General features: G+C 52.4%; 1 protein-coding gene across 1 annotated transcript; it reads left to right on the top strand.

Moving 5' to 3' along the window:
- Positions 1-11,844: 11,844 nt before the first annotated feature.
- LOC309886969 (green-sensitive opsin) lies at positions 11,845-16,069 on the top strand (the record flags this gene model as incomplete). Its single annotated transcript, XM_082778317.1, has 5 exons — positions 11,845-12,205; positions 13,939-14,107; positions 15,214-15,379; positions 15,508-15,747; positions 15,938-16,069. 5 exons carry the CDS (start codon positions 11,845-11,847, stop codon positions 16,067-16,069), a joined length of 1,068 nt encoding a protein of 355 aa, XP_082634443.1.
- Between the last annotated feature and the right edge of the window lie 10,283 nt (positions 16,070-26,352).

Genomic DNA, 26,352 nt, shown 5'->3' with positions numbered 1-26,352 from the left:
TGTTCCCTCTCACACCTGGATGCTCCTGCTGTGCTCCCCACCCTTTATATACCCATGCACACACACAGCTGTGCACACACCGGTGCCCCCACTCCCAGCAGGGCCAGGGAGCAGCTACCTGGCATGCATGGAAACGAGCATGCCAGATGGGCAGCACTGTTATCTGCATCAGATTTTTAAGAGTTTCTCGTTTCCAGGATGATCCCCTGGCAGCTGTTCTCTGTGCATCCCACAACTGGATAGGGCCCCTAATGCAGATTGCTGCCTGCCTCAGTTTCCCCATCTGTAAGGTGGATAAATTCTTCTCTCAGCTTGTCTACGTAGGCTGTGAGCCCCCAGGATAATGTCTTTATGATGCAAGTGTATCAGCAGTCAAATGATGCATGCACCGATTGTATTTCTACTGTCGTGTTAACAAATCACAGTAACAACAATACCAAATGGTGCCAAAACCACAGCAGAATGAAGTTTGACCCACTGGCATTACAGAAGCATCCGTTCAAGGCAACAAATCCCCTGGCAGGATCTAGAGCTAAATATTAGTATAATAAATAAAACGATATATGCTAAACCTATCACCAAAAGCTTTAAAAACTGAGCAGATGAGTGGGGAGATGCCAAGGCAGCCCGAGCTATTTATCTGCCCGTTTTGAGACCTGTGTGGCCCCTGTTACCATAATAACCACACATCTCACAATCCCGGGCACAGCACTACCCCTCAGGGACTGAACCATGCACTAACATCTCCCTCCAGATAAATGAGGTGCAGAAAGAGAAAGCGATTTGCTTAAGATCTCCCAGGGTTGTCTCTGGAAGCCATCAGACAGGCGCTGAGGCTGGAGGGTTTGGGATCAGGCCAGAAACGTCCCGGTGCTGCTCACAGATCAGCGGCTACACACCAGGAACCTCGAGAGCAAGCAGCCGCAAGTGAGTGAGATGCAGGAGGAAAAAATGAGGTGGAGAAAGCAATGAAAGCCTCCTGCATCAAATGGCTTCACGGGGTGTTAGAGCAGGGTTCCTGCCCGGCTGGTTGAGCACTAAGCACTGGTGCTATTTGCTGGAGACAAGAGGAAAAGAGCTACAGCCCAAACCCCTAAAATGACTTTTCTCACCCATCCGCAGCGCAGCTGATCGATGCGATGTGTACACACCGTGCTGCATGGTGCCCCTCGCAAGGCGATTGCTGCTGCCACCGCAGTCAATACTGCTCGATTTGGGCCAAATCCTGGCTTAAAATTGTGGCAGTCGCTGAGATGCTTCCCAGATCCCTGTGTATTTATTACTGTTTATCGCTGGGCAGTGAAGTGGTCCTGGCTATAAAACTTCTGGGGAGCTCAACATAGTTTTTCTCCCTGGGACCATGGGTATGTGTGTTGATGAAAAGGATATTATAGAATAGGTTGTTGGGCTAGCTTTTATTTATTTATTTTTTTCCTCTCCCACCTTTGCAAAAGAATTTGTGCAAAGCCCATTTGACACTGGTCCTTGTTTTAATTGACTTTTTCAGTATCTTTTTTTATGGTTATGATGGATGCAGCTGACGAGTCAGCAGATGGTGTTGGGAAGTGACAAATTAATTACCAAGAAAGGTCACTTTTGCAAAGCACTAAACTTTCCCGTGTCTTGTCCCCTTTTACCTCAAAAATGTGGCTGGCTGGCAGCTTTCCCATCCATCTGTGGTGAAGCTTTCTGCATTGGAGAGCACAACCTTTAAAATAAAAAGGAAAGATGAAAATTAATCATATCTGTATTAGCTGGATGCTGTCGGCCAGCTTCACCTCATAATTATGCAAAGGTACAAAAAAGGGAAAGGAAACAAAACTGGAAATAAGGGACCTGACTCCAGGACCTCCACAGTGGAAGCACCAGAGCAGGTGGGAAAAACGGGCACAAACGGGCACCCTTTTGTCCTATTTTTCCCAGTCCATAAAGGCAGGCTTGGCATGCCCTGTCAGCAGTGCAGAACGAGGATATGGGAAAATAAAAGTCACAGCTGGAAGTCTGACCCCTAGCATCACAAGGCAAAAACTCTGCCCTGCTGCAGTCCCTGTAACAACTCGCAGTCTGCAGGCTCCCTTAAACCCTCCAGGTTTTATGAAGCAAAACTACAGCAGAGGTTAGAAGCTTAACCAAAAAAAATGATGTGCAAAATGAAGCCGCTCGCAGTCCTGCTTGTACCTAAAGTTAAACGTTTGCCATAATTGGGAGTAATTTTAACAGGCAACTGGCAGTGGTAGTGCAGTCCGTTAAGCCATGCATCAATTGCAGTGTCAAAGAATCAAGGGAAAATGAGTTCCTTGTGCCAGCACCACCAAGCATTTGTCTCCATGTCCTGTACTTTTCCCTCCAAGTCACTCCGTGCCTGGGGTATTTTGGCAAGTGGCTGGCATCAAAAACAGGAGCTAGAAGCCAGCGCTGGTCTGAAGCTGAGCTTCGGCCCCAGGCTAAGGCAGCACATAGAGAGCAAGGGGGAAAGAACAAATGGCTGGAGCCCTGCTGCCGCTCTGCCTGGTGCGTGGTTGGGAATTTGTGTGCCCCAAAGGCTGTAATTTGGGGCTGTCAGAGCCATAGCACAGCAGGTCACCCTCTTTTTCACCCTTGTCCGAAAATCTCCTTGAATGGGGCCAGCACATACAAGATGGAAAACCTTGCCTTTGTGCTTGGAGGAGTTCAGTTTGCTCTCACAGCTCCATCAGACCCACAGTAGCCATCAGGTTTAGGCAAGTTCACAACCCTCAGCCCCTAATTCCCCTTCCTGATTCCTACAGGAGTATCAATCTCACCTCCCTCACATTACAGTGTTTTTACTTGGAGTCAGATGGGTCAAGAAGCCCGGTGCGTGAACTGCTGAATTTAATGTCTGCAGTCACAGCTGAAGTCAACGTGGGTAAGGAATTCATTTTAGGCTCCTGCTCTGGAAGTGGGAGCAGAAAGCTCTTTCTCACAGCCCAGGCACCATCCTCCAGCTGCTGTCTCTGCATGGACGCGTTACAGATTTAGCAGGCACTGCTGTCTGTGGCTGCTGAACTCTCCTAATGAATAAAGCACCGGTGGCAAATTTTAATGCAGTGTTCAAAATATTAATGCTAGATAAATATTTGAAGAATCACAGGCTTAAAACACATGTTAATTTGCATCATAAATATTTTAAGCACGCAGGCATCCCCCTCCTATCCCCACGCTTGCTTTGCACCCACTTCCATTTCTCCCCGCTGCTCGGCAGTGTAATTCATGGTAATGCTCAGCCATGCAGCTGGGCCGGGAAAGAATCAATAGCAAGGATTTAACTCCTGCTGACTCCCCAAAACAGTTCGCCCTCCTGGTTCTGGCAGCTCATAATGATCTTTTGGATTAATGGGGAATTTGCCTTGTGTCGTTCCTCTCTCCACCCACTCCACTGCCTGGTTCCTGGTGCTGAGGAGCTGTGAGCTGTGGAAGAGGTACAGGACATGGAGAAGGAGGAGGAGGCTCTGGATGTGCAGCAGAGCACAAGGAACATCCCACCACCACTTTCCATAGGTGACAAACTCATTTGTACCTGCAAGCACACAGCTCTGTAGCTCCTCAACACCAACACGCCCAGATGCCTTCACAGCAGAGCCATCTCCATCAGGATGGCCTCGATTTACATCCCAGCACCTCACTGAGCTCCTCTGGGCACTCAGCACACCTTTGAGAGCCTCCAGCAGACATTAAAAGCTAATGCGTCAGTGCTATACCTTGTAACTCCAAAGTCTTTCTAGAAACCAAGCTTAAGGTCACCTAGAGCAGATACCCCAGAAGTGAGGACACCTGGAAATTCTGCCTGCTGCCTCAGTTTCTTCAGGTCTGCAAAGGACATACAAATGGAAGAAAGAGGACAGCACATCCATCTGGCTACAGCCTAGAAAGATTTAGGTTCTCCACCAGAGGCAGAAGAGACAGCCACTAGTCAAAGGACCCCATTTCCTAATCATTACATTTCATCTAAAAAAAAAAAAAAAGAAAAAACAAAAAACAAAAACCAAACAGGTTTCCATGCTTATAAAAATGTTATGGTTTCTCAACTGAAGAAAAAAAAAAAAAAAAAAAAAAAAAAAGATAATTGATTCCTTCCTTTGTTTTTCTTCATTTTTGGTCACTCCTTTGCCATTCTCTACCCAGTCTGGAACAAGTGAAGAGAGAAAGGAGAGGAGGTGAGAAAACAAGATGGGATACAGCTCATCTGTTTCCATTTTGGTGTTCAAATCCAAACCACCAGTTTTGCACTAGAAGGCTCAGGAATATTTTTAGGAACAGTGGAAAATGCAGTCTCACGCGCTGTGAGGGGCTGAGGTTGCCTTGTCCCTCATCAGTCACTGCTGTCCCTTTGCACCAGGGCTGTTCCTTTTGCCCCAGGGCTCAGCAAGATCTGGGAGCCCCTGCGTGCCTCCAGCACCCCCAGCCCTGGGCTGAGGCACTGGAGGCAGGGCAATCACTTAGGAATCCTTCAGGAAAGGAGCTCCCTACCCAACTCACAGGGAATATTTATTAGATTTGATGAAAGAGCAATTTAGCCTTTACACACACCAGGCACCCATTGACCTTTTATTTTCGTATTACCTCTCTTTACACCCCCTACTGTTCCTGCATCAAACAACAATATATCAGGTTAAGCATAGCAAGACGAAACACTAAGGCACCAAGAAGTGCATTAAATCGCTGCTTTGCAGGGCTGCTTGTGCTGCCAAATCAGCAGGAAGGTGATGTATGATATTCTTGCTCACAGGCGGGATGCAAAATGCAGCCCCACAGTCCCCTTTGCAGGCGAGGTTTGCAGGTACAGCCTGCCTTCCTGCAGAAGGCAGCAGTGGTTTTCCTGAGAAGGGAAGGGGAATAAAAACTGAAGTAAGAGTATTTGAGATCCAGCCCCCAGCCTTTGCTGCTGTTGGCCACGGAGATTATCTGTCCATGGGAGAACTGCAGCACAAAAAGACATCGCTGTTCTCAATGCTGCCAGCTCCCACGAGATCTCCTGATACAGCAGGCCGGATTATGCTGGATGCCCAGGATTTATCAGCGCTTTCAATGGAGAGTCACCCTTTTCATTCCAGAAACCCTCAGCTTTTAATAGCAGTTTATCTGCAGCAGGGGAGAAGAGTTTGCTGCCGCTTTATCTCCTTTCAGACTTTCAAGACACCAATTCAGTCTGCGAGGCAGCAAGGAAACGGGGTCAGATGTCTTCAGGGTGAAAAAGAGACCATGCACATGGCAAGTTAATGAGCATGCTGAGCATGGATGGTGAGACTCCAAGAACCAAATGGATGATCAGGGAAATATCCCAGGTGGGACATGGGAACACCAGCTGCAGGTGTCAGACAACAGCAGAAAGATCTGCAGAGACAGGCGCATCCGTCCAGGCAAATCTGGTTCCAGCACAGGACACAAATTTGATAAAATGCCTGCTTAATCCAGGGATGTTTTGCTTAGGTGATGAATAGCAACCTCAGTGAAAGCCTCTCAACCACAAAAGCTTTAGAGAGCTAAAGCAGTAAAGACCAAGAATTAAGGAGAATAAATATTAATGTAAGGAGTGAGAAATTAATCATTTTTTCCAGGTGATCCTGCCATTACTTGGGCTGCTGCATTTCCCTCTTTGCTCACGCCGTGTGGGGCAGGAGCACGTGCCCAGGGTTCATGCAGAGCCCAGCCCTGGTGAGAGCACGGAGATGCAACAGTGGCACGAGACCACAAAATGCACATGGAAAGGAAAAAGATGAAGTAAATGGGAAGGGAAAAGGAAGTGCAAAAGAAAAGGGTCACTGTACCAACACAGGATTCAGCCTGCAACAGGAATTGGTGCAAACCCTCTGCTGGTTTCAGTGGCTGGAGGTCAAGTAAAGCGCCAGGCTTAGGTCGGCCAGGCACAGCCCAGAGAGGTGTCGTTACGTAAAGGGATGGGGAACGCCAGGGTGGGCTGGACGGAATAAATGAATCCAATTATGGGATGAAGGGCAAAGGGAGAGAAGGGACACATTTGGTCTGGAGCAAATCCCTGCAAGGCTTTAAAGCAGGGACAACAAGAAAAAGACAAAATGAATTCCAGTGAAGGATGCGCAGCCTCGACTCCAGTCAAGAGGAATAGCAGCCTCAAAATAGGGCAATAAGGTACAGAATATGGTTGTTCTGGTGAGAGACCCAAAGCGTCTTTGCTGGGAGCTGATGCACCAGTTTCGGCTGTCCATGGTCCCATAGGGATGTTGGAGCACAGAGGCGTTCCCTCCAGGTACCAGAAGCAGCTCCTCTGAAAGCAGAAAACAAGCAACCCACCTCCAGATTTCCTCCACGATTTTCCCAAAAGATTACATCCCAGCTGGCCAACTCGCAGCAGTCTCCACAGAGAAAACCAAGGGCTATGGACTGGAAATGAAAAAAAATTGACCCAGTTATGACAAAATGAAACAGCATGTATGAAGCATCACTACAGAGGGCTACAAACATCCACAATAAGGCCCCGAGGAATAACAGTTCAACTTCAAATGAGATTTACAAATTAAAAATAAAAGATTATTTCTGTTTGCCTAAACCCCGTTATCTGACTGCTCAGCCATTCTCAAAGCCAGGCCACGGCATGTGATACTGAGCACTGCAGAACAAAGGCTGCTCTTTTGCATCCCTTCAGCATTCAATGAAAAATCTTTCCTTTTGCCTCTCAGGCATCGCAGTTACGTGTCTGCTCCTGGATGGGCAAAGCAGAGCTTGGAGAGAAGAGCTGCACAGAGATCTCAAGCTCCCAGCTCTCCTTGTAAACACCCCTTATCTCCCACCTGCCTCAAAGAGCCCCTAAAACAGAACAAAATCCAACCAGAATTAATTTATTATTATCTTTTTAATTTTTTTTTTTTCCAGTTTGCAAGACAAAGAACTCACAGGAGCAGGCAGCATCTTCCTGCTTTCGCTGGCCATTGCCCTCATCAGAGGTTGGTTTGCGCCATTACGTAGCTGCTAACGTACAGAGAGAAGTGGTCGTGATGCTTTGGTTTGCTGGGCTGTGCTGCCTGCTGGTCCTGGTGCTACGTGGTTGGTGAGACTGTCTTGCAAACCGCTGCAAAGCTCTGGTTTATCACTTAGTTAAAGGTGCTGACAGCACCACACTGAGTGGTGCAGGTCTGCAGCTGAACCGGGATTGCTCAGCTCGCTGGCAAGAAAATGACAGGTCCCAGGGACTTTCCGTCCCTCCAAGGAAATCCTATGGTGCTTGCAGAGATGTTACCTAGATCAGTGGCAGGAGGAAAAGCCAGGGAGGTGGCAGGGGCCTGCTTGCTTGCACATGAGATGTGGTTGGCAGCAGTGAAGCTCTCCCACTTCCCAGCTGCCTTCTGGCTCTGGTGCATCCACCCCCTGCAAAGCTGCACTGGTGGGGAGAGCCCCAAGAGCTCCCTCAGGGGAAGGAAGGGGAACCTGCAGGGAAAGCAAGACCTGGGGGGTCCTCCTGCACAAAGCTCATGCATGCAGTAAGCAAAGCAGGAGATAGACTTCTGTGAACTCTAATTTTTGGGGAAAGAAGCAAGGGCATGGCATAAAGAGCCTCTCTGCACCACCAGCTCCTTGTCCTGGGTGGATGCAGCCGTGTGAGCCCGGCAGAGCCGTGAGCAGCCAGCTCCACCAGCCACAGCCGAGTTAATCCACGCTGAGCAAGGAGCAGCCAACCAAACCAAACTGCAAATACATCTGTGTCCTCCTTCTCCCTGCCACGCATTTAAATCTATTTGATCCACTCTAACGGATTGATCCACAAGTTTGTGCACACACATCCTGCTTTGGACGGGGCGGCTGGCAGCGCCTCACCCATCACGTCCTGTCAGCTCCACTCAGCCTCACCTCCGCCGGGAGCCGCTGGGAACGAATCCAATTACAGGATAAAGGGTTTTCTTCCCCTCCATATGGTCTCCATAGCGCTCCAGCTTTATCTTGCTTTAACCCCTTTCCTGGCGAGGGAGCTCACAAGCCCAGCATAAGCGGCTCAGCGCAGTGGCCGCGCGTGGCTGCTATCTGATATGGGGAGGCGAGGTCTTCCCAGGGCAGCTGGAGGACTGGGAGGCACCATGATATTTGTGTCTCCCTCCCCTCCTGTCCAGGAGGGCGGAATGAACCCCTCCAGCAGGTATATTCAAAGCAGCTTGTTGCAGAACCTGCCAAGAGCACAAAAGCAAGCTCAGCATCACTTTGCATTCAGTGTTGGTGCCTGGTGCTCGTGGCTGAGGTTTAAGGTCCTGTACATGAGGCCATCACCAGAATTTAAGCTCAGACATTTGCCTCAGGAGTGATTTCTATTACTTTTGCATTTCTCTGCAGCTTATTTCCTGTGTGCCCTTGGGCAAGTCACTCCTTCGTATTTGTCCAAGCGGCCGTGCTCCTTGCACGGGGGCAGGGACAGGGACAGCAAAGGGCTCCCGGCTGCCACCCCCACGGAAAAGCCACCCCCAACACGGCTGCATGGCTCGCTCTGCTTGCCACTCAAATCCCAGAAACCAACCGTATCAGCTTGGTTATTTGATTATAATTATCGTTTCTTGCTTTACACAGGACATGAAAGCCTGGAGAAGCTCAGGGCTCCTTCACGCAATGTGCTGACAAACAATGAATAAGAGACAATCTCATCTCAAAGAGCTTAGCAAAGCAGAAAAGCCTGTATGAGGGAAGAAAAACCTTCCTTCTCCTAAGGACAAACACAAAGGAAGCAAGCTTCTCTTCTTGCATTAAACAGGGCCTGAATTTTGCTATTGCTTTCTTTGCCATGGAGTCAGCATAGAAAGCAATTGAGAGCTCTCTGGGAGACAGTCCGTAAAGTTTCCCCGCTAAGAGACACCAAATTAAAGCCATCACTTTCCATTTCTGTGACAGGGACACAGAGGGAAGAGAGGTTGCATTCAGGGCACGTCCTGGAGGAACCAGCTAACCTCCCTGGTGTCGTTTTCTTCTGCAGAGTTGATTCGAGGCCTTCGGCATTGCTCCGGCTGCCGCTGACCTGCGGAGAGCTCTAAATCCATGCCAACAGCAGCCTTGGGATATCGACCAAAACGCTGCCCTCAGCCTGCCAGGGGGAGAAGCTGAGTCCACGAAGACAGCTGGGAAGGGACAGCGCTGTGTTCAGCCCTGTTAGTGTAACACAGGGGACTCAGGCTTACCTGCTCCACATTCAGGTCTCCAAAATGGGAAAGGGGCAGGTCCAGACCTAGTCCAAGATGATGTGAGAGTCCTCTTGGCCCAGGTGTTGGTAATCCTGTGTATGAAAGGCTGCTGGGTGCCAAGCATGAAGCCGAAGTTGTGCCATGTGTTAGCTGGAACAGGGAGAGGAGAGGATCTGCGCTGATCCAAAAAAAAAAAAAACCAAAAAAAACACCTCCGGACCTTTTCCCCCAAACTTGGTGCACCATCTAAAACAGGCTTCCATTTTGCCTCCTCCCCCCTCAAATATGCTTCATTTGTACAACGTTTTTTACTCTTTAGGAGAAGAGGAGACACCACAAAGTCTTATGGAAAGAAATATCAGGAAGTGAAAAGTCGCAGTCCATGGAGATGACCATGTTTCTGTGCAAAGCCCTGGAGACACACCAGAGCTTTCAGATGCTGCTGGCACTGGCAGCAGGGTCCAAGTCTTATGAAGGTGGACAGGCATAGTGATATCTTTTAGGTGAAAGGAGTTGTCTTGCACCATGAAAGATTCCACAATGGAATTGAGAAGCACATCTGCACATGCCTCTTTATGTGTATTAACTTTCTCTTTTAGTACTCAACTAATTCTGCAAAAACACGCTTAGCTTTTGTACATCCAGAAGCCTGACTATGGACAGGAAAGGCACGAAACAGCTCTGGGGAAAGTTTTGAGATGTAGGGCCAAGGGAGTTCTGCCCACAGAAGTCTTCTCCTCAAGGAAAGCCTTGTGAAAAGTCTTGAAAAGGTCTGGGCTGGGAACTCCACGGCCGGTGGTTCCACAGGACATGCAGAGAGATCGCTCTGAGAGGCACGGACATCCCATGGGGATTGCTTATCCCAGGGCACCTGAGGCTGCTGTGACCCACTTACTCTTGCCATGTCCTACTTCTGCTCCTTTCAGACCTGTGCAGATGGATCAGTGGGCCAGCGATTAGGACATCATTCATCCCACCCACACCCCTTAGCCTTCCGCTCCTGCCCTCTAGCTCTGAGAGACTGCAGAATAGCAGGAGACCTCATTCCTCCAGCAGGACAGCATTGAGTTTTTCCATCCACCTTGCCTTGGTGGAGGGCAGCTGTGGGAAAGAGGCTAGCAGCTTATGGCATTAACAGATCAGGGCCATTAACGCCACCAGATGTCAGAGATTAATGGAAGAGCTTCGCTAAGGCGCCTTAGGCAGGTCTCTTGGAGAAGGAGTACCCCTGACCCAGAAGGAAGAGCTTGGCCAGGATGGAGCTCTGGTGCTCCAAGCTAGCACCGATGCTGCTGAGAAGGGTTTCACAATCTTGCGTGCACTGGCATGGAGGTCCCACACCTTAAGATGAGCACCACGAGACCAGGAACTTCCATCCCAGTGTGGCTACAGGCTGGTGCTGGTCTCTCTGCACCATCTCTGGAGGGAACTGGGGATGACAGCATCACCAAAGTTTCCCTTCCCTCCCCAGGGAGCTGAGGTTCTGCTTCTCCAGCAAACAGCAGCACCGTCAGGCTGGTTTCAGAGCTGTGGCCAGGGATCCTCCCTAAGCCCTGCCAATCCTTGCAAAGCCCCAACCCAGAGTGGTGTCCAGCTTCCTGGGACTGGGAAGAGGCGCGGATGGGAGACACTGGATGGTGTACTCCTACCGGAGGTCCTTGGAGGGTCAGCCGAACAAAATATATCCTCCAGCCAGGAGAGGAGGCAAGACAGAGGAGGAAATTTAGCTCTTTTCACTCTAGCACAGCCAGGATGCAACACAGCCAACCTGTCCCCCAAATGCTCTTTTTACCAAACTTGCAGCCTTTGGGATGGAAGCAGCTTCCCCTCCTGCCTTTGCTCAGTGCCATGCATGCAGGTGGCCCTGATCCACATCAGCAGAACCTGGTTTTGCCCTGTGACAGCAACACGGGCCCAAAACATGCAGTGCCCACGTTGAACCAGGCACGGGAAGCACAGCACAGCCAAACTCTCTCTGCTGCTCTCCTAGTGATCTGCCTGAGGATGGCGGAGCAGGGCTGGGCACCCCTTGGGCTCCCAAGGCTCCGATGGAGTCCCTCAACCACCCAGGGACTCCCCAAAGGCTATGGTCCACCATAGACTCAAATACAGACCCATTTCCCCCATTGGTCACCCAAAGAAACTGCTCCCCAACTCACCATCTCTTCTCCTGCCTTCACCCCTCTTCCAAAGGGCTCCCCAAGCCCTTCCCTTCCTTCCCCCAACTCCTTAAACAATATTAAACACTTAATGGAAATTAATACGCTTTAATGCAGGTTTTGGGGCCAACTGGCTGCTTAGAGGGTTCTTAAACCATCAGCCCCTCTCAATCCCGTTGCCCTTGTCATACAAACTTAGCCTAGCCCCTAATCCGGCCTCCCCCCGCACTCCCTCAAGGAAGACCAAGGGTATAAAACCTCCCTCGGCACCGCCAGCCCTCGATGTGGTGCGGGGCCAGCGCACCACCTCTCCTTCCCTTGGGATTTACTGTTGTTCTTAGCACTTAATTCAGTTTTGGAGTGAGGGGAGGGGTCTTTTATTTATTTTTTATTTTTTAAACATTGGGTTGGGGCTCCCCCCCCCCCTTTTTTTTTTTGTAATCAGGGTTGAAACAAAATTAATTAAAAAAAGAAAAAAAGAACATTTGCTTTAAAAGTACCCTTAAAAGCACAGCAGCTGCCATAGTACTGGCAGGATGAATGGGACAGAAGGTATCAATTTTTACGTGCCTATGTCCAACAAGACAGGGGTGGTGCGAAGCCCCTTCGAGTACCCCCAGTATTACCTAGCCGAGCCCTGGAAATACCGCCTTGTGTGCTGCTACATCTTCTTCCTCATCTCCACCGGTCTGCCCATCAACCTCCTCACCCTCCTGGTCACCTTCAAACACAAGAAGCTCCGGCAGCCGCTCAACTACATCCTGGTCAACCTGGCGGTGGCTGACCTCTTCATGGCCTGTTTTGGCTTCACAGTCACCTTCTACACGGCCTGGAATGGATACTTCGTCTTCGGCCCCGTTGGCTGTGCCGTGGAGGGCTTCTTCGCCACGCTGGGAGGTAAGGACTGCGGGGTGGGAGCCTGGGTCTGAGGCCAGGCTTGGCAGCGGGTGATTTTGCTTCTTCAGGGCTTTAGGAGCCCAACTCCATGCCTTTGTGGTGCTGTTGGGATGGTCCCACTGGCACAGGGCTCCTCATGCAAGATGCTTCTTCCCTGTGGCTTGAAGATGGGGAGGAAAAGAGATTTATGCAAGTTTGATCTTGATGCCAAGATGCAGCCACCTCACCACTAGCAGGGCAAGGAAACGAGCAGGCCTGGGAAGGGATCCTGGTTTGCAGGATCAGGCCTGGGGTCATTTGGCCGAGCTGCCCAGGGCGCATTCAGGGGTCTCGCGTCAAGGTCATGCAACTAGCAAAGACCTGCTGGGGATGTAGATGCGGTGTCTTTGAGTCAGTGCCAAGCATCTTTACCAAAAGGCTTCCCTTTTTGGAACAAGGTGAAGCATTTGGGAGGGTTCAGAGATGGAAGAGACATCCCAGGAAAGGAGAGGGAACCTGCAGAAGGGGCATGGGCATGGAGAGGAGGAGAGCAAGATGAGGAGAGGGGCCACAGCTCATCCTGGAGCAAAAGGAAGCTGTGGCAGCTCTTAACCAGAAGAGAAGAGCAGCAACACGGAGGGGAAGGAGGATTCCAGACTTTGTAGCAACTGCTCAGCTCTGCCCCAGTTGCACCCAGTTTGGGTGCCTTTGGGAGCTTCCTTATTCCATTTCTCAGGGATGCAAGCACTGCTAATGCTTCACCCTGCAGAAAGCCCCCCTGCAGAACAGGGAAAATCCATTTTACACCCAAACCCCCGCAGACAGCCAGGCCCACACTACATTTTGCGATTTATCTGGCAGCCGCTAATCCTTGCTGCAGACACTCACAACCACTGCAAAGACTTTAATTTTTTCCCCCAAGCAGGGTATTTCCTGCTATGATGTGGATCTCAACAAAAGAAGGATCTTCTGCTAGGCAAAAACAAAGCTAAGCATCCTGATCCAAGCCACAAACCAGGGAATGGCTTAGGATCGGAAGACCCTGTGGGTCTGCAGCGTTTCCAATTGAGTGAGCCTAGGGGTTTTCCAGCAACATTATTCGCCCTTCCAGGTTTCCTATCTACTAAAGCAAGCAGTGGCTCCTGAGCACAGGGAAGAAAGTTTGATAGGAAGCAGTCACTGAGCAGCAGGTCTCCAGTGAATCCTAGCACAGGGTGTAGTTATCAGCAGATTATCACAGCTGGGGGCATTAGCAGGCTTACAGCACCGACTAAACGCTCCCAATCCCCTGAAGTTTAATTATCCCTTATAAATACATGTGCATGCACGCTCACCCACACAGCCTCCCCCACATGCCTCCCCCCGATCCAGCACTGGCAGAAGACTCCTGAAACACACATTTAAAGGCATCAACAGGTCTGAATGCATCTGGCATTGTTGCCGGAAACTATGCTTCCTTGCACCCTTACTCCCTATTTGTTGTTTGTTTTTTTTTTTTAATGATGAAAAAACACAACAATCCCCTCCTCCATCACCAGCATCCCAGCACAATGCAGATGCTTCCTCAGCTCCCAGACCTTTTACATGTCTGAGAGAGGTTCTCAGCTGCTGCATGGGATGCGGGTTATCCCTTGCTGATCCCCCACCCCTCCATCCCCGCTGCTCTTCGCTGTGACCACGAAGGGAAGCACAAGCCCAGAGGAGCTCTCACCACCACCGCATGCCCTCCTTCCCTTCCTCCCTCCCTCCCGCAGGCCAGGTTGCCCTGTGGTCCCTGGTGGTCCTGGCCATCGAACGCTACATCGTCGTCTGCAAGCCCATGGGAAACTTCCGCTTCTCCGCAACCCACGCCATGATGGGCATCGCTTTCACCTGGATAATGGCCTTCTCCTGTGCTGCACCTCCCCTCTTCGGCTGGTCCAGGTAAGTCGGGGGATGCTCGGCATCTCCAGCTGCAATTGCCCTTTACACCCTGCAGGGAAAGAATGGCTTTGCTAGGCATGGCTCGTCCCACCTGTGCCGTGAAGGTCTCATTTCTCTCTGCAGATCATAAAGGGCGTTTGAGCAACCAGCCCCACAGACAAGGTTGCTCTGGGGAGCAAGCGTGGCCTTGCTCATGTGCTGCTGCTGTAGCGTGGCTGCTGGGAGCCCTGCAGAACCTTTACCAGCATCCCTGCCATGTTCTCCTGCAAACCCATCTGTTCTGCTCCCAGCACTGCAGTGAATTTCAGTCCTGGCTCTTGCACGCACCCACAGCCCCTGCCAGGAGCTGATGCATCAGCCGAAGCCCACCCAGAACATCAAGCAGTGAAAAGGAGGAGTGAGACAGAGGTGATTTCCCTAGAGCTGCAGCTCCAACCCTAGCTGCCACCCCTAGGTCATAACAAGCCCCTATCACCTCTTTGGGCACAGGCAGGAGGTGGCTTTGGAGCAACAAAGTCCCTCCATCATCCCCCTAAAACACGGCATGGGCACACAGCTCCTCTCTGGCTTTGGATAAAGATTCGGGGCCAGGCAGGTCCTTGGCTTCCCACCCAGCCTGACCTGTATTGCACCCAGGATGTGAGCTGTGCATCCCATTGCCCGACACAACGGCAGGGACCAAGCCCTCCAGAGCTCAGACCCACCGAGCCAGCAGCTCTCGTTCCTGCTCAGCTTCCCTCCATCTGCAGAGGGAGAGAGCAGGTGGCTCCTGGCAGGCAAGTGCTCAGCCACGTAGGAAGGAAATAAATAGCCCGCTGCCCGTGGGAGGAAGCAGTGTCACAACAAAACGATGCTATGCACCCGAGCGCAACGTGTCAGCACAGTGTGAGCGGTGCTGCAGGCTGCTGGTCCCACGGGAGCTGTGCTGCAGAGCCAGCCAGGCCAGGGGCACGGGGTGCAGAGAAGAAGCTGGGGAGCAGCTCCCCCCAGACACGTGCCACTCTGGGAGCATCCCCCTTTCTTTGGGGAATCCAGTCCCCAGGCTGAACCCCTCCTGTTGTCCCAGGGAGGGTCCTGGTGATGGTCCTAACCTTTCTCGCTGGCAGATACATGCCTGAGGGGATGCAGTGCTCCTGCGGCCCAGACTACTACACCCACAACCCCGACTACCACAACGAGTCCTACGTCCTCTACATGTTCATCATCCACTTCATCATCCCGGTCGTGGTCATTTTCTTCTCCTACGGGCGCCTCATTTGCAAAGTCCGAGAGGTAACAGCTGGGGTGGGGGCACACGGAGGGGTGAATGGGCACCGGGTGGGCAGCACGGGCAGGAGAGGGGAGGTGATGCTGAGGAGGGGGAAAGTTGGGGGCTGCCCCTCACTGCCCCTCACCCGCAGGCAGCTGCGCAGCAGCAGGAGTCGGCCACCACGCAGAAGGCAGAGAAGGAGGTGACACGGATGGTGATCCTGATGGTGCTGGGCTTCATGCTGGCCTGGACGCCCTACGCCGTGGTGGCGTTCTGGATCTTCACCAACAAGGGAGCAGACTTCACCGCCACGCTCATGTCAGTGCCTGCCTTCTTCTCCAAGAGCTCTTCCCTCTACAACCCCATCATCTATGTCCTCATGAACAAGCAGGTGAGACGTCCCAGGGCACAGCTTCTCCCCTGTGTGGGGCTTCCCAGTACACCCAGTGTCACTGTGGGCACCTTGGTCCTCCCCAGTTGCATCTCAGCCCAGGGGAGCAGCAAGCTCAGGGCTCTCAGTCTCACAGCTCACCGCTGCTGCCCTCGGGTGCCATTGTTCTCCTTTTGTCTCCCCCCTTCAGTTCCGTAACTGCATGATCACCACAATCTGCTGCGGCAAGAACCCCTTTGGGGACGAAGATGTCTCCTCCGCTGTATCCCAGAGCAAGACCGAGGTCTCCTCCGTCTCCTCCAGCCAAGTTTCACCTGCATAGACCATGGACAGTTTGAACTGGGGTGACCACCGAGCTCGGGGACCAAGACAGACACCCTCACACCCACAACCTGATCCCACGCAGTCACTCCCTTGCACACCAGCAGCCCCCTCCTGCCGTCCTGCAGAGCTCTGTGCTCCTGCCTGGCAAAGCAGCCTTGTGCACACTGCCACAGCTTCCCCTTGTCCCCATGGGTACCAACCTGGCATGCTGAGCCCTTCCATGCTGCTGCAGTCCAGCACCAGGGCACCCCCAGGTGCAAGCAGCATCCTGCCCCCTGCAAACACCAGCCCTGGAGCACCTCACTCCCTGCACATCGATGCTGTGCTAATCCCATACTGGGCAGCCAGTCTGCAACCAGAGCTGGGGTGCAACAGCACGGGGGAAAGAGCAAGCTCCAGGCTGTTTGGGGTAGGGGGGTGTCCTTTCATGGCACCTACTGGTCCAGGAGGGAAATCTGCTTTAAAGCATCTCTTGCCCCAGGATTTGCATGCAAAACCTTTCCTCATGGCCTCCACGTGCTTGTGCAGAGCTGCAGGGTGGCAGCAAGGAGGGTGGATGCTTCTCTCACTGTGGCTTCACAAGCAGATCCACTCCACAGCACCATTTCCATCCCCTGCTCTGCAGCCTCTGTAGCACCTCTGCAGGCACCAAAATCCACATCCCATCCCCAGCTCCCGGGAGCTGGTCAGGTTTTGGGGATGCTCCCTACTTGCCCCAAGTGCCAGCAAAGACCTCAGCTTAGTTCACATCACGTTAAAACAGCAGCAGCCAGTGGGAAACCCTGAAGAAGAATATTTGCCTCCCATCCGCTCAGAAACACGCTCCCTGCTAGCATCCTCCTCTCCCTGGTGCTCAAGGGAGTGCCTCAGAAGCATTCAGCCCTCATTTGCAAAAAACTAATCATAAACAACGACAGCACCGCTGCAAAATCCCCAGCAGCACGAATCTGTGGCTGGAGTGGTCTCGGCTGCCCCTTGCCAGCACCCGAGCCTGGGTCTCACCGGGGCTGCGCACCCCGCTGACAGCACAGCCAGCAGAAATCAATACCCGTAGTCTTTATAAATCAATATAACAAATGGAGCTGTGAGCAGGCTCTACTTCAAGCCTGACTCCCTGTATCCCCAAGACAACACTGTAGATATATTTTTTTTTGTGTGTGTGTCTTGGAACCTGTAAATATTTGCTCACGTACTTTGAAGTCTCTATCTTTCTCAGCCCTTTCCTTCTCCTCCTTCTCCCAGCTCCAAGGCACAGAAATCGTCTTTCACCTTCGCTCCTGCTGGCTGGACAAGCACGGCCAGCCTTGGAGGGTGGGACCGGTACCCAAGCACCTTCCTGTACATATTTTATAAATAAATAACATCGTGTCAGCACAAGGACTTCTACAGATGAGAAGTAGGGATTAAAAAGTAAGAAATAAACAGAAGCAGCACAGAGAAAAATAAAGACGCTCAGTCCTTTTCCTTTCTCTTGGGCCGTGTCGACAAGACGCTGATGTCCAGCTGAGAAAATACCACGCTGCTGTTAGAGACCAGCCCAGGGCTGCCTCAAAAGCTGGGAAAAGGGGACCTGGGAATTATCAAGCACAGGTCACAGAGGTGAGACCAGTGACTGTCCCCAGTGAGGTAACAGCCCCATCAGCTGAAGCACCAAAAGGGGTTAGGAGCAAAAAGAGACAGGGAAAAGGCACAGGGCAGCTGCTGTGGCTGTTGTATCATGGCCACAGGGGCAGAGGTGCTCGCTGCCCAGCCTAGCACCATCCATTATAATGGCTTTTTTTTGGCCTTTAATATCTCGGCGTCCACCACACAGCCTTAAATAAAGCTGCAGCAGAGAGCTTTTTGCAGAGTGCAAGTTCCCCTCCCCACGGGGCCCTTAGAGTCGGCAGTGTTAAGGAACTGGCAGAGTCAGGGAAAAATTGTTCCCTGTGTCAGGGAATTTGTTACCGAGCCGGCTGGAGGGCAATCCCAGCCACGTTCACTTCTGGGGCTCTCACCTGCAGCCACCCCCCTCCTTTCAGCACACACGTGCCCCTTCTCAGCCATTTTTCCTCCTCTTTTGGGCCAAAGCAACCAAAGCCGATGGGAAGTTTGCCCCCAGGCTTGCCCCCAGGGCAGGGATGCAGGGAGAGAAGCCCTCAGCCCCAGCTCCCCGGGCTCCCTTGTGCCTCTGCTCCCAGCAGGACTGAGGCTGCATCGCCCAAATTCAGGGCTCCTGGCCAGAGCCTGATGCTGGGGTCACTGCCGGAGCGGGTCTCAGTTCTGCTCTCACACCGGCAGCCACGCTGAATAATTCATGGCTCGTCCTCCCTTCTCCCCGGGTCTCAGGAGCCTCCTTCCCTGCACTGCCAGAGCACCGAGCCCTTTTCCTTCTGTTCTTTGAAGCGGAGGAGTGGAAGCACCGGGGCTGTTTTACAGCAGGTGACTGAACACACGGTGTACAAAGGAAGCAAAGAAGCCCCATTGGCATCACTTATCCCACCCCATGGACTTTTAAGTGCAATATATTGTGGGAATGCAGCCCTCCATAACCCTCCTTCCCCCTTCCCCCCCCCCCCCGAAACACAACACTGTGCTAAGCTGCAGACCCCTCTCTCTTTTTTCTTCTTGTACAATATTGCAGTTACAAAGGCTGCTTGGCTTTTGCTGCGATGCAGCGATGCCAGCAGAACCAACAGCACTGCAGCAGGCCCTGGAGGGGGAGAGCAGCAGACCATGGGGCCAGGGACCCTGTCGGAGGTGGGCTGGGGGCTTTGCAGGAGAGGGAAGGAGCAGAGTACCCCAGCCCTGCACTGTCTCTGCTCGTGATGCTGCAGCTGGCCAGGCAGCAGATGCTTGCAGCAATCCCTTCTGGCCACCCCCAGCCAGCTGCCTCGCCAGATGTGCAAAACCTTTGCAAAAAGTTTTGTTGTTGTTGTTGTTGTTGTTGTTTTTTAAACTCTGTAAAGCCAGCAGAGGTCACAAGCACCTGGCCTGCCCCTGCAGTCTCAGGGATGCTTCTCAGAGGGAATTCCTTTTTAGAATAGTTTTACCTCCTTGCTGCATCCATCCCAATGCAAGGAGCCTTCTCGAGGTGGGTGCTGCCTGCACAGGTTGCACGAGCAGTGCTGGCAACATGCTCAGAGGTGCAGGCAGCCTGCAATCATCCACGAGGCAAAGGAGGAGCTGCTTTCCTCAGGGACGAGACTGAAGATGGGAATAAATGGATAAACCCACCCCAGGAGAGCAGCCCCGCAGCAGTGGTTAATGATGCTCACCTCCCCTTTAGCAACCCCCTTCAAGAACTCCAGGCAGCCAAGCAGCAGCCCCACTTTCCCCAAAACCACACAATTTGGCCCATGCAGGGACAGGGCAGAAGTGCAGCAACCAGGCAATCTGTGACTACAAATTAAAGCCTCATCGATTCTGTTTTTTTGGTTACTGAAAGCATCTCACTGAAGGGAGCTTTCCTTTTTTTCTTCTCCCACCTTATTTTGAACACTGTTGGAAGTGCAAAGTCATAATTTCCTCACAGCTGCCTTCCAGGCCATGCACCCCTCATTTTTCAAATCCAGGGGCTTTTAAAGATATTCTTTATTGATCCCGCACTTATAAATAAGTGAACAATAGGAAAAGATGGTTATTTCAGTTATTAAATTTAAAGAGCTGACAAAAGCAATCAGAAGATATATCACTTAAGAGGAGATTAAAAGGAGGAGCAGCAGGAGCCCAGATTCCTGACCCCATGTTTCAGATTGGTTTAGATGTGTTTATCTGTGTATTTTTACTGCTCAGATGGCAATATAATAAAACAGTACAGTTGTGTGCATTGCCCAAAGGGGTTTTAATCACTCACTGATTTTGCAGCAGCTCATCCAGTCTCTATGCCAAAGGCTTTCCAGGTGGGCTGCAAGAACGGGGCTATGCTGGGGGCTGGGACCCAGGAGGTGCCCCCAGGAGAGGGAATCCTGGGGTGGGGGGCTGCAGCCAAACCGGGGAACACAACAGCTACAGCAACAAGCTGGGGACCTGCTGTGTTTGCATGCCAAAGCCCAAACTGCCAACGGCTCAGAGTTTGTGGCAAACTGAGCTGGTGCAGAGGCAGTGCAGGATCCGACCTGTCCCCGTCCTGGAGGCACCCGTGTCCCTCCTTGCTCTTTCTGTTGGGAACACGATGCACTGGCACAAATCAGTATTTCCCAGGCTTTGGAAAGGCAGACAAATGGGAAGCTGATTTCAAGATTCCTTAACTCATTTGCACACAGTTAAGCTCGAATTCATCTTCATTAGGTTTCCTTTTCACCGAAGCACCTTGCGTGGCAAGGACAAGACATCCAGTGGCAGGTTTTTGTTCTTTAAAGTTTGATGAACTTTGTGTGCAGATAGGATATGAAACCAGCACACCAGGCGCTTGTAGCTATGAAATAAGCACTTGGTTAAATAACCTGGGGCAGGAGGTACCCTTTTGGAGCCCATGGACACCCCACCTTTCCCACACAGGAACCTCCCCATGCACAAGCACCAAGGAACTGCCATGCCAAATCCCCCAACCCATCCTCAAGGCTGAATAAAAATAATTCAGGTGTTATTTCTTTCTGCTTTTCCATAACTACATCAATATTTTCAGGCACTGCTTGCTTGCGAACAGCAAGGATCATTGCAGCATCGCTCATTCCTAGCAAATAATTGCACAGAGAGCAGACACTGTCACCTTCTGCAGCCTGCGGTGGCTTAGCCCAGTCAGCAGCCCCTGGCTGCTGCTGCCTAAATTCACATGCGATTGAGGAAAAGCAGCTAGACATAGACCAGAAAACCGAGACAGCTGGAAATTCAGGCCCAAAGGGCATTTCAGTGTCTAACTCTTATCCACGCTGCAGCCGGGATTGCTCCTCCTTACCAGAGGATTGCCATCATCTGTTTTAGGAAAAACTGCAGTAATTGGCTCAATTCATTTTAAATCAGTTATCGTTTGTGCAAGCAGCAGTCGGGGGAAAAGCAGCTTGTAGTTAATAACGTCCCTAATTTGGAGACATCCTCACGGCCGAGGGAGGTTTCGGCTCTGGCAGGGACAGGCATGAGGCTGCGGGGCTGGAGAGCAGGACCTGGCCCGGTGCCACAGTGCACAGCACTCATCCTGCCCCGGGCTGAGCCCCCTCGGGCCGGGCTGTCTCAGGTCTCTCCCGGGATGAATTTATCACATCTGAGCACAGAAGCAGCAGCCAGGATGCCGCAGGGTATGGCTTTACCTATTTATCTCTGCCAAAGGAAAAGCATTTCATTGTCCAGCCAAGCCAGCAGCTCTGGAAGCATCAAGATTAAAAAAAATAATAATAAAAATCCGTCCTCCCCTGTGTGCTGTCACATTCACAGGGCTGGGGGGTGAAAATCCCACTCCAGCCCTGCTCTGAGATGCACAGACCCTGGTACCCAGGGGGAGAAGATGCCCCTCAGGCTGCTTCAAGGAGCTTCTTGGAAAAGCTGCAGGTACAGCCTGGTAGGGCCCTGATTTCCCCAGAAATGGCCCCAGAAGCTTCTCCTCCATGAGGCTGAGCCCAAATAGACCTGGGCAGCATCTGCACCCCCAGGAGGGTGCACAAGCACCCACGTTCCTGCTACGTGCCTGCACGGACATCCCAGCCTGCACAACGGCTCTACAGATCCGTCACTGCTGCATGTGTCACGTTAGCAGGAATAAAAAGATTCAAACAGCAATTCCTTACTTTTATGAGCAAATGGCCCTGGATGGATGATTCAGGCAGCATTCAATTCCCAGCAAGAAAGTGTCAGCAAAAACCCAGCCTCTTTCATGTAGGTGGATAACCGCAAATAAAAGCGGGGAATTATTAGCACTTAATACTTGGTGGGTTTTTCACTCCCTAGTGCTTTTCTCTGGTAGATGCCAAGCACTTCAGATAAACTAACAGGCAGAGCCTCACCGAGGGGAGATGTGCAGCCTTGTGGTGACAGCTCCAGGCACCAACACCATCCTTACCCAGGCTTCTCCTCCAGCCTGTCCCCTCCGCAGCCCATGAGCTCCCTCCACAAGCCCTTTCTGCCCATCTCCCACCTCCTGCAGTCCTCTTTGCCCCTGCCCTCGCCCCATGCTCACAGCTTTCTGCCCCAGCATGGGGGGAGGACCCCACCGGGATGGTTCCAGCCTTGGGGTCTGGCCCCAGTGCAGGGCAGCTGCCCCGTGAACCCAGGGCTGCTCATGGCTTTGAACGGCCACGGAGGCACACACCAGCCTCCTCCAGACTCTCTCTTTCTCCTTTATCAAGGCCACCTATATTTTTCTTGTTCATCAGACTGACAAATGGGCAGAAAACAGACTTCTGGCTATTTCCTGCACAAGCTGCCCACTCCTCCTCTCCCCTTGGCAATGACTGAAAGCTGAAGAAGCAGGAATAGCATATAAATTTCCTCCCTCCTATAATAAATACCTCTATTACCTAGCACTTTCTCCCAGCTCTCCGGCTGGCTGCTGCAGGCTCCCTCTCCCTTGCTTGGCAGCTCGCTGCCCACTGGGCAGACGTGATGAACTGAAATCCTCATTTCTATGGGGAATAAGCAGCGGGACTGAACCAGGTGGGATGCAAAGGGCACAGGGCAGCACCAAAGCCTTGCTGCAACAGTGCTCAGGACAGGAAAAAACCTTTTCCTTGGGTGTCTGCAGCTTTGCACAGAGAACCCCATGATTTAATTCATCAGGGAAGGTGGGATTGGGGCTTGTCCCCTCTCCAGCTGCTCTGCCCCAGTCCTTAGGGGACTCTGGCACTGCAGGGTGCAGTGGGGCTCGTCCCAGGTCCCCCTGTGCATCTAAGAGTGGGCATGAGAGTTAATGCAGGAAGGGAATAAGGATAAACTGTGCTTAACATCTCATTAAGGTGTTGCAGGCAGAGCAGAAAGGTTTGGTCGCGGTGGGAAGCCCATCACGGGAGTGATTTGCTCCTTGGTCAGCAGGGAGAGCAGGCTCTAGGTGCAGCCTGCTTTCTGCTCGGGAGCAGCTGTGGTGCAGGTGGCTGCTGCTGGAAAAGCGCTGATGGCAGAAAATCACATTGTGTTGGGAAAGATGAAACACCTCTGCCACCCTGCAGAAGGCTTCGAGCATGGGGAGAAACCAGAGAGCACAAAGGGAAAGGCTTCACTGAGTGGGGCTATAAGCAGAGAGCCCACACTGCACTGGAGCAGCCACATCCAGCTCAGGGGCTCCAGGTCATGCAGAGGCTGGTGGCAGGGGACAGGGCTTTGTCACACTGCACCCAGACAGCCTCCTTCTCCAAAACCAGGGTGCACCAAGCTCCCAGCCCACACAGCTCCCTTCTGCTGGGGGCACAGAGTAGGACAGGAGAGCAGCTCCCACCTCCCACCACAGTGTGATTTGCTGTGCTCAGGCAACATAAAGCAAACAAAAAGCCCCAAACACAGAAGCAGCGTGAAGAAGTGAGCTGCAGACCTCGGGGCACAGGGCAATCTGTACGAGTTTCAGCCAGACAGGAATGTCCTTGCAGCGGGGACCCCCACGGGTGTCACTTGGCATCGGCACAGCTCCGCTGGCGCTTTTGCATCTCTGCTACGGAGAGCTCCCTGCCCAGGACGTGGCAGCATGTGTGACAGCTTGTTTACCCACAGTCCCTGCCCAGAGGCAACTCCTAAACACATTTCATGCCACGTGGTGCTGCAAAGAGACGTCCCAGGGCCAGGATTTGTCCCCTGCTTTGCCTTGCTGAGCAGCTCCTGCATGCATGCCTGAGCAGGGCTGCTGCCTTGCTCCAGCCTGGCCATGCTGCTGCTGTGGCTGGCATCCAAAAACACCCCGTGCAAAAATCACAATCATTGTCCTGCTGAGATCACCCAAGTTTCCATCCTCAGCTGAGATGCACAAGTGAAAACAAACCACGGGGCTGGCAGACTGACCCAGCCACCAGCTGGCCCCTTGCTGGGTTTCTCCTCTGTACCTCCTTTTGCTCCCAATCTTTTCCTGCAGCTGCTGGGGACACCCAGGACAAGGCTCGCTTTGTCAGACTTAGGAAATGCCACTGCACGCTGGCCACCAAACCCCATGGACATGCAGCTTGAGCACCGCAGTGGGACAGACACCTTGCGCCATCCCTGGCCCTGGTGGTCTGCAAGGAAACAGGCAAAGTGGTCAGAGCAGCAAGCTTGGGACTATAGGGGTTTTTAGCAGGGCATCCTAGGGGCAGGCTGCAACCCTGGAGATCGATGTGCACCCTCCTTACCGGCACTGCAGAGCATCAGCACCCACTCTGTTCTTCCCTGCCAGTGTCTCCATCACCCATGTCCTGAAAAAGGAGCAGGAGAGCTCACTGCCACCTCCAGCCCCAGCTGTGGTTTGGGATCAAGGTACCCCCAGCAGCAAGCACCACACCTGCCCTAGCACAGCTTCACTTCTGAGCCCCTTTCCCAACCCTAAATCCCTCCAGACCCCAGCACACGGCCCCCAGGAACATCGCTGCCCCCTTGCCCCACAGCCGCCCACGAGCAGCCCTGGGCTGCCGTCACCCTCAGACGTGATCGATGTTGGTGCTTTGCAAAGCCTGAAAAAACCCACCCTGAAAAGGAGCATTAGGGGTGGCAGCCACCCAATTTCCCCCGTAGCCAGCACTTGGCATGTCGTATCTATTTCCTGGAGTCTATTTAACTCCTACATTTAACAAGCTCCTAAACAAGTAATAGCAGCAAGTGGCAGCACCCAGCTCCCAAACTGCGAGTGGCATTTCAGGGGCCAGGCCGCCATCAGCACAAGCAATGGGAAATTTCTCAAATGTCTCTTTGATTTATGGCTCTAGTTAATTCTCCAGGAGGCCTGCAAGCTGCCCCGAGTGCACAAAACCTCGGAGGGATAAATAATTTAACAGGTGGTTAAATATTCTTTAAGGTGCAGAGAACATCGGCAGGAGCAGAGATTTCAGGGGATAACACAGAACTACAAATTGAGTGGAAGAGGTGGGAGGAGATAGCCTGAATTGGGCACCAAAGGAGCAATACAGCACAGGCAGCAGGACGGCAGAGCCAAGGCTGCGGGAAGGAAAGGACCAGGACTTCCCACTGCTGCTGCTTCCAGCAGGGATCAGCGTGGGGGGCAGGCTCGGCCAGGGGGTGTAGGAAAAAATCCCACCCAGGTGTGGGGTGTGCTGTCTGCGCCAGAAAAATGATGAAATGGGGAGCACGGAGGGAACAGCCTGCTGCCCTTGGAGCTGGAGCAACAGGACATTTTGGTGGCAGATGCTGGGTGAAGCGGGATGTCTGGAAGCTGGCCTTCCCACCTCCTGGTCTTTACTTCCCCCAGGCACAGAGATCAGGAAGGCAGCACCCCTCATGCTGGAGGGAAGTGAGTAGCATCCGAGGCTGTGCTGGACCAAAACCGTGGTGCAAGAGCCACCAAGGGGGGAACTGAATCAGAGGAGGAAGGTGAGGACGGAGGGGAGGACCAAGAAGCCCAAGTGCTGCCATCACGAGGCTCCATCTGGATCTCAGTCCCAGGCCAAGAGGTGCTGGGGCTCCCAGGGCAGCCCCCCAGAGCCCACAGCCCACGGCACAGCCTCCCCACGGAGCCGGGCCAGCTGCAGGGAAGCCCAGGAGAGGTAGATGGCAGCAAAGACTTTTTTTTTTTGCAGCAGCAGCCAGGATGCAACAGCCCTGTTACAACCCCCACCCAGGCACCATCCAGCCGTGGCACCGCACCAGTACTTAAAGCTGGTCGGGTCCTTCGCTCTGCCCACGGTCTGCTGAGTTTTCCCATCTCGTGGCTCTTTTCCCCTAGGGTTCTCTCCTTGAGCATGATTCAGGGCTCAGGATGGATCTTAATTTCTCCCTGGTGAGGTGTCTGTGTCTGCTGAGAGCCAGGAAGGAGAGCCCACGCGCAGTCCCTGGCCCTGGAGGGTTTATCATAGCCACCCCTGGTAAATGGATAATGAATAATTCACCGTTGGCTTTGGCTTTATGAAGTATTCATTGCATTCAAGCTTCTCAGGGTAATTAACTATCCTACAAGCCCCATGTAACACAACCCAGCCACAATCCATCTTCAACACTTCATTAGCGGGTCTCCGTGCCACTTAAATAAATTAACGGGGAATAAACACACAAACAAAGCTTTTCCCTCTCCGAGAGGCTCAGCCACTCTTTCTCACGCTTTCTCATTCAGATAACACAAAGTTTTACCCCCTCTCCCCTCCCTGCTACAACGCTGCTGGCTGATCGCTCCATCCATCAACGCTGGGGGACCGTGGCACGCCAGCAGGCTGTCACCACTCCAGCTCCATCCCATCCCACATCCAGCAA

This window comes from Aythya marila (genome assembly GCF_965140915.1).
Source record: "Aythya marila genome assembly, chromosome: 24".
Taxonomy (NCBI): domain Eukaryota; kingdom Metazoa; phylum Chordata; class Aves; order Anseriformes; family Anatidae; genus Aythya; species Aythya marila.
This window is presented reverse-complemented; position numbering and strand designations above follow the sequence as displayed.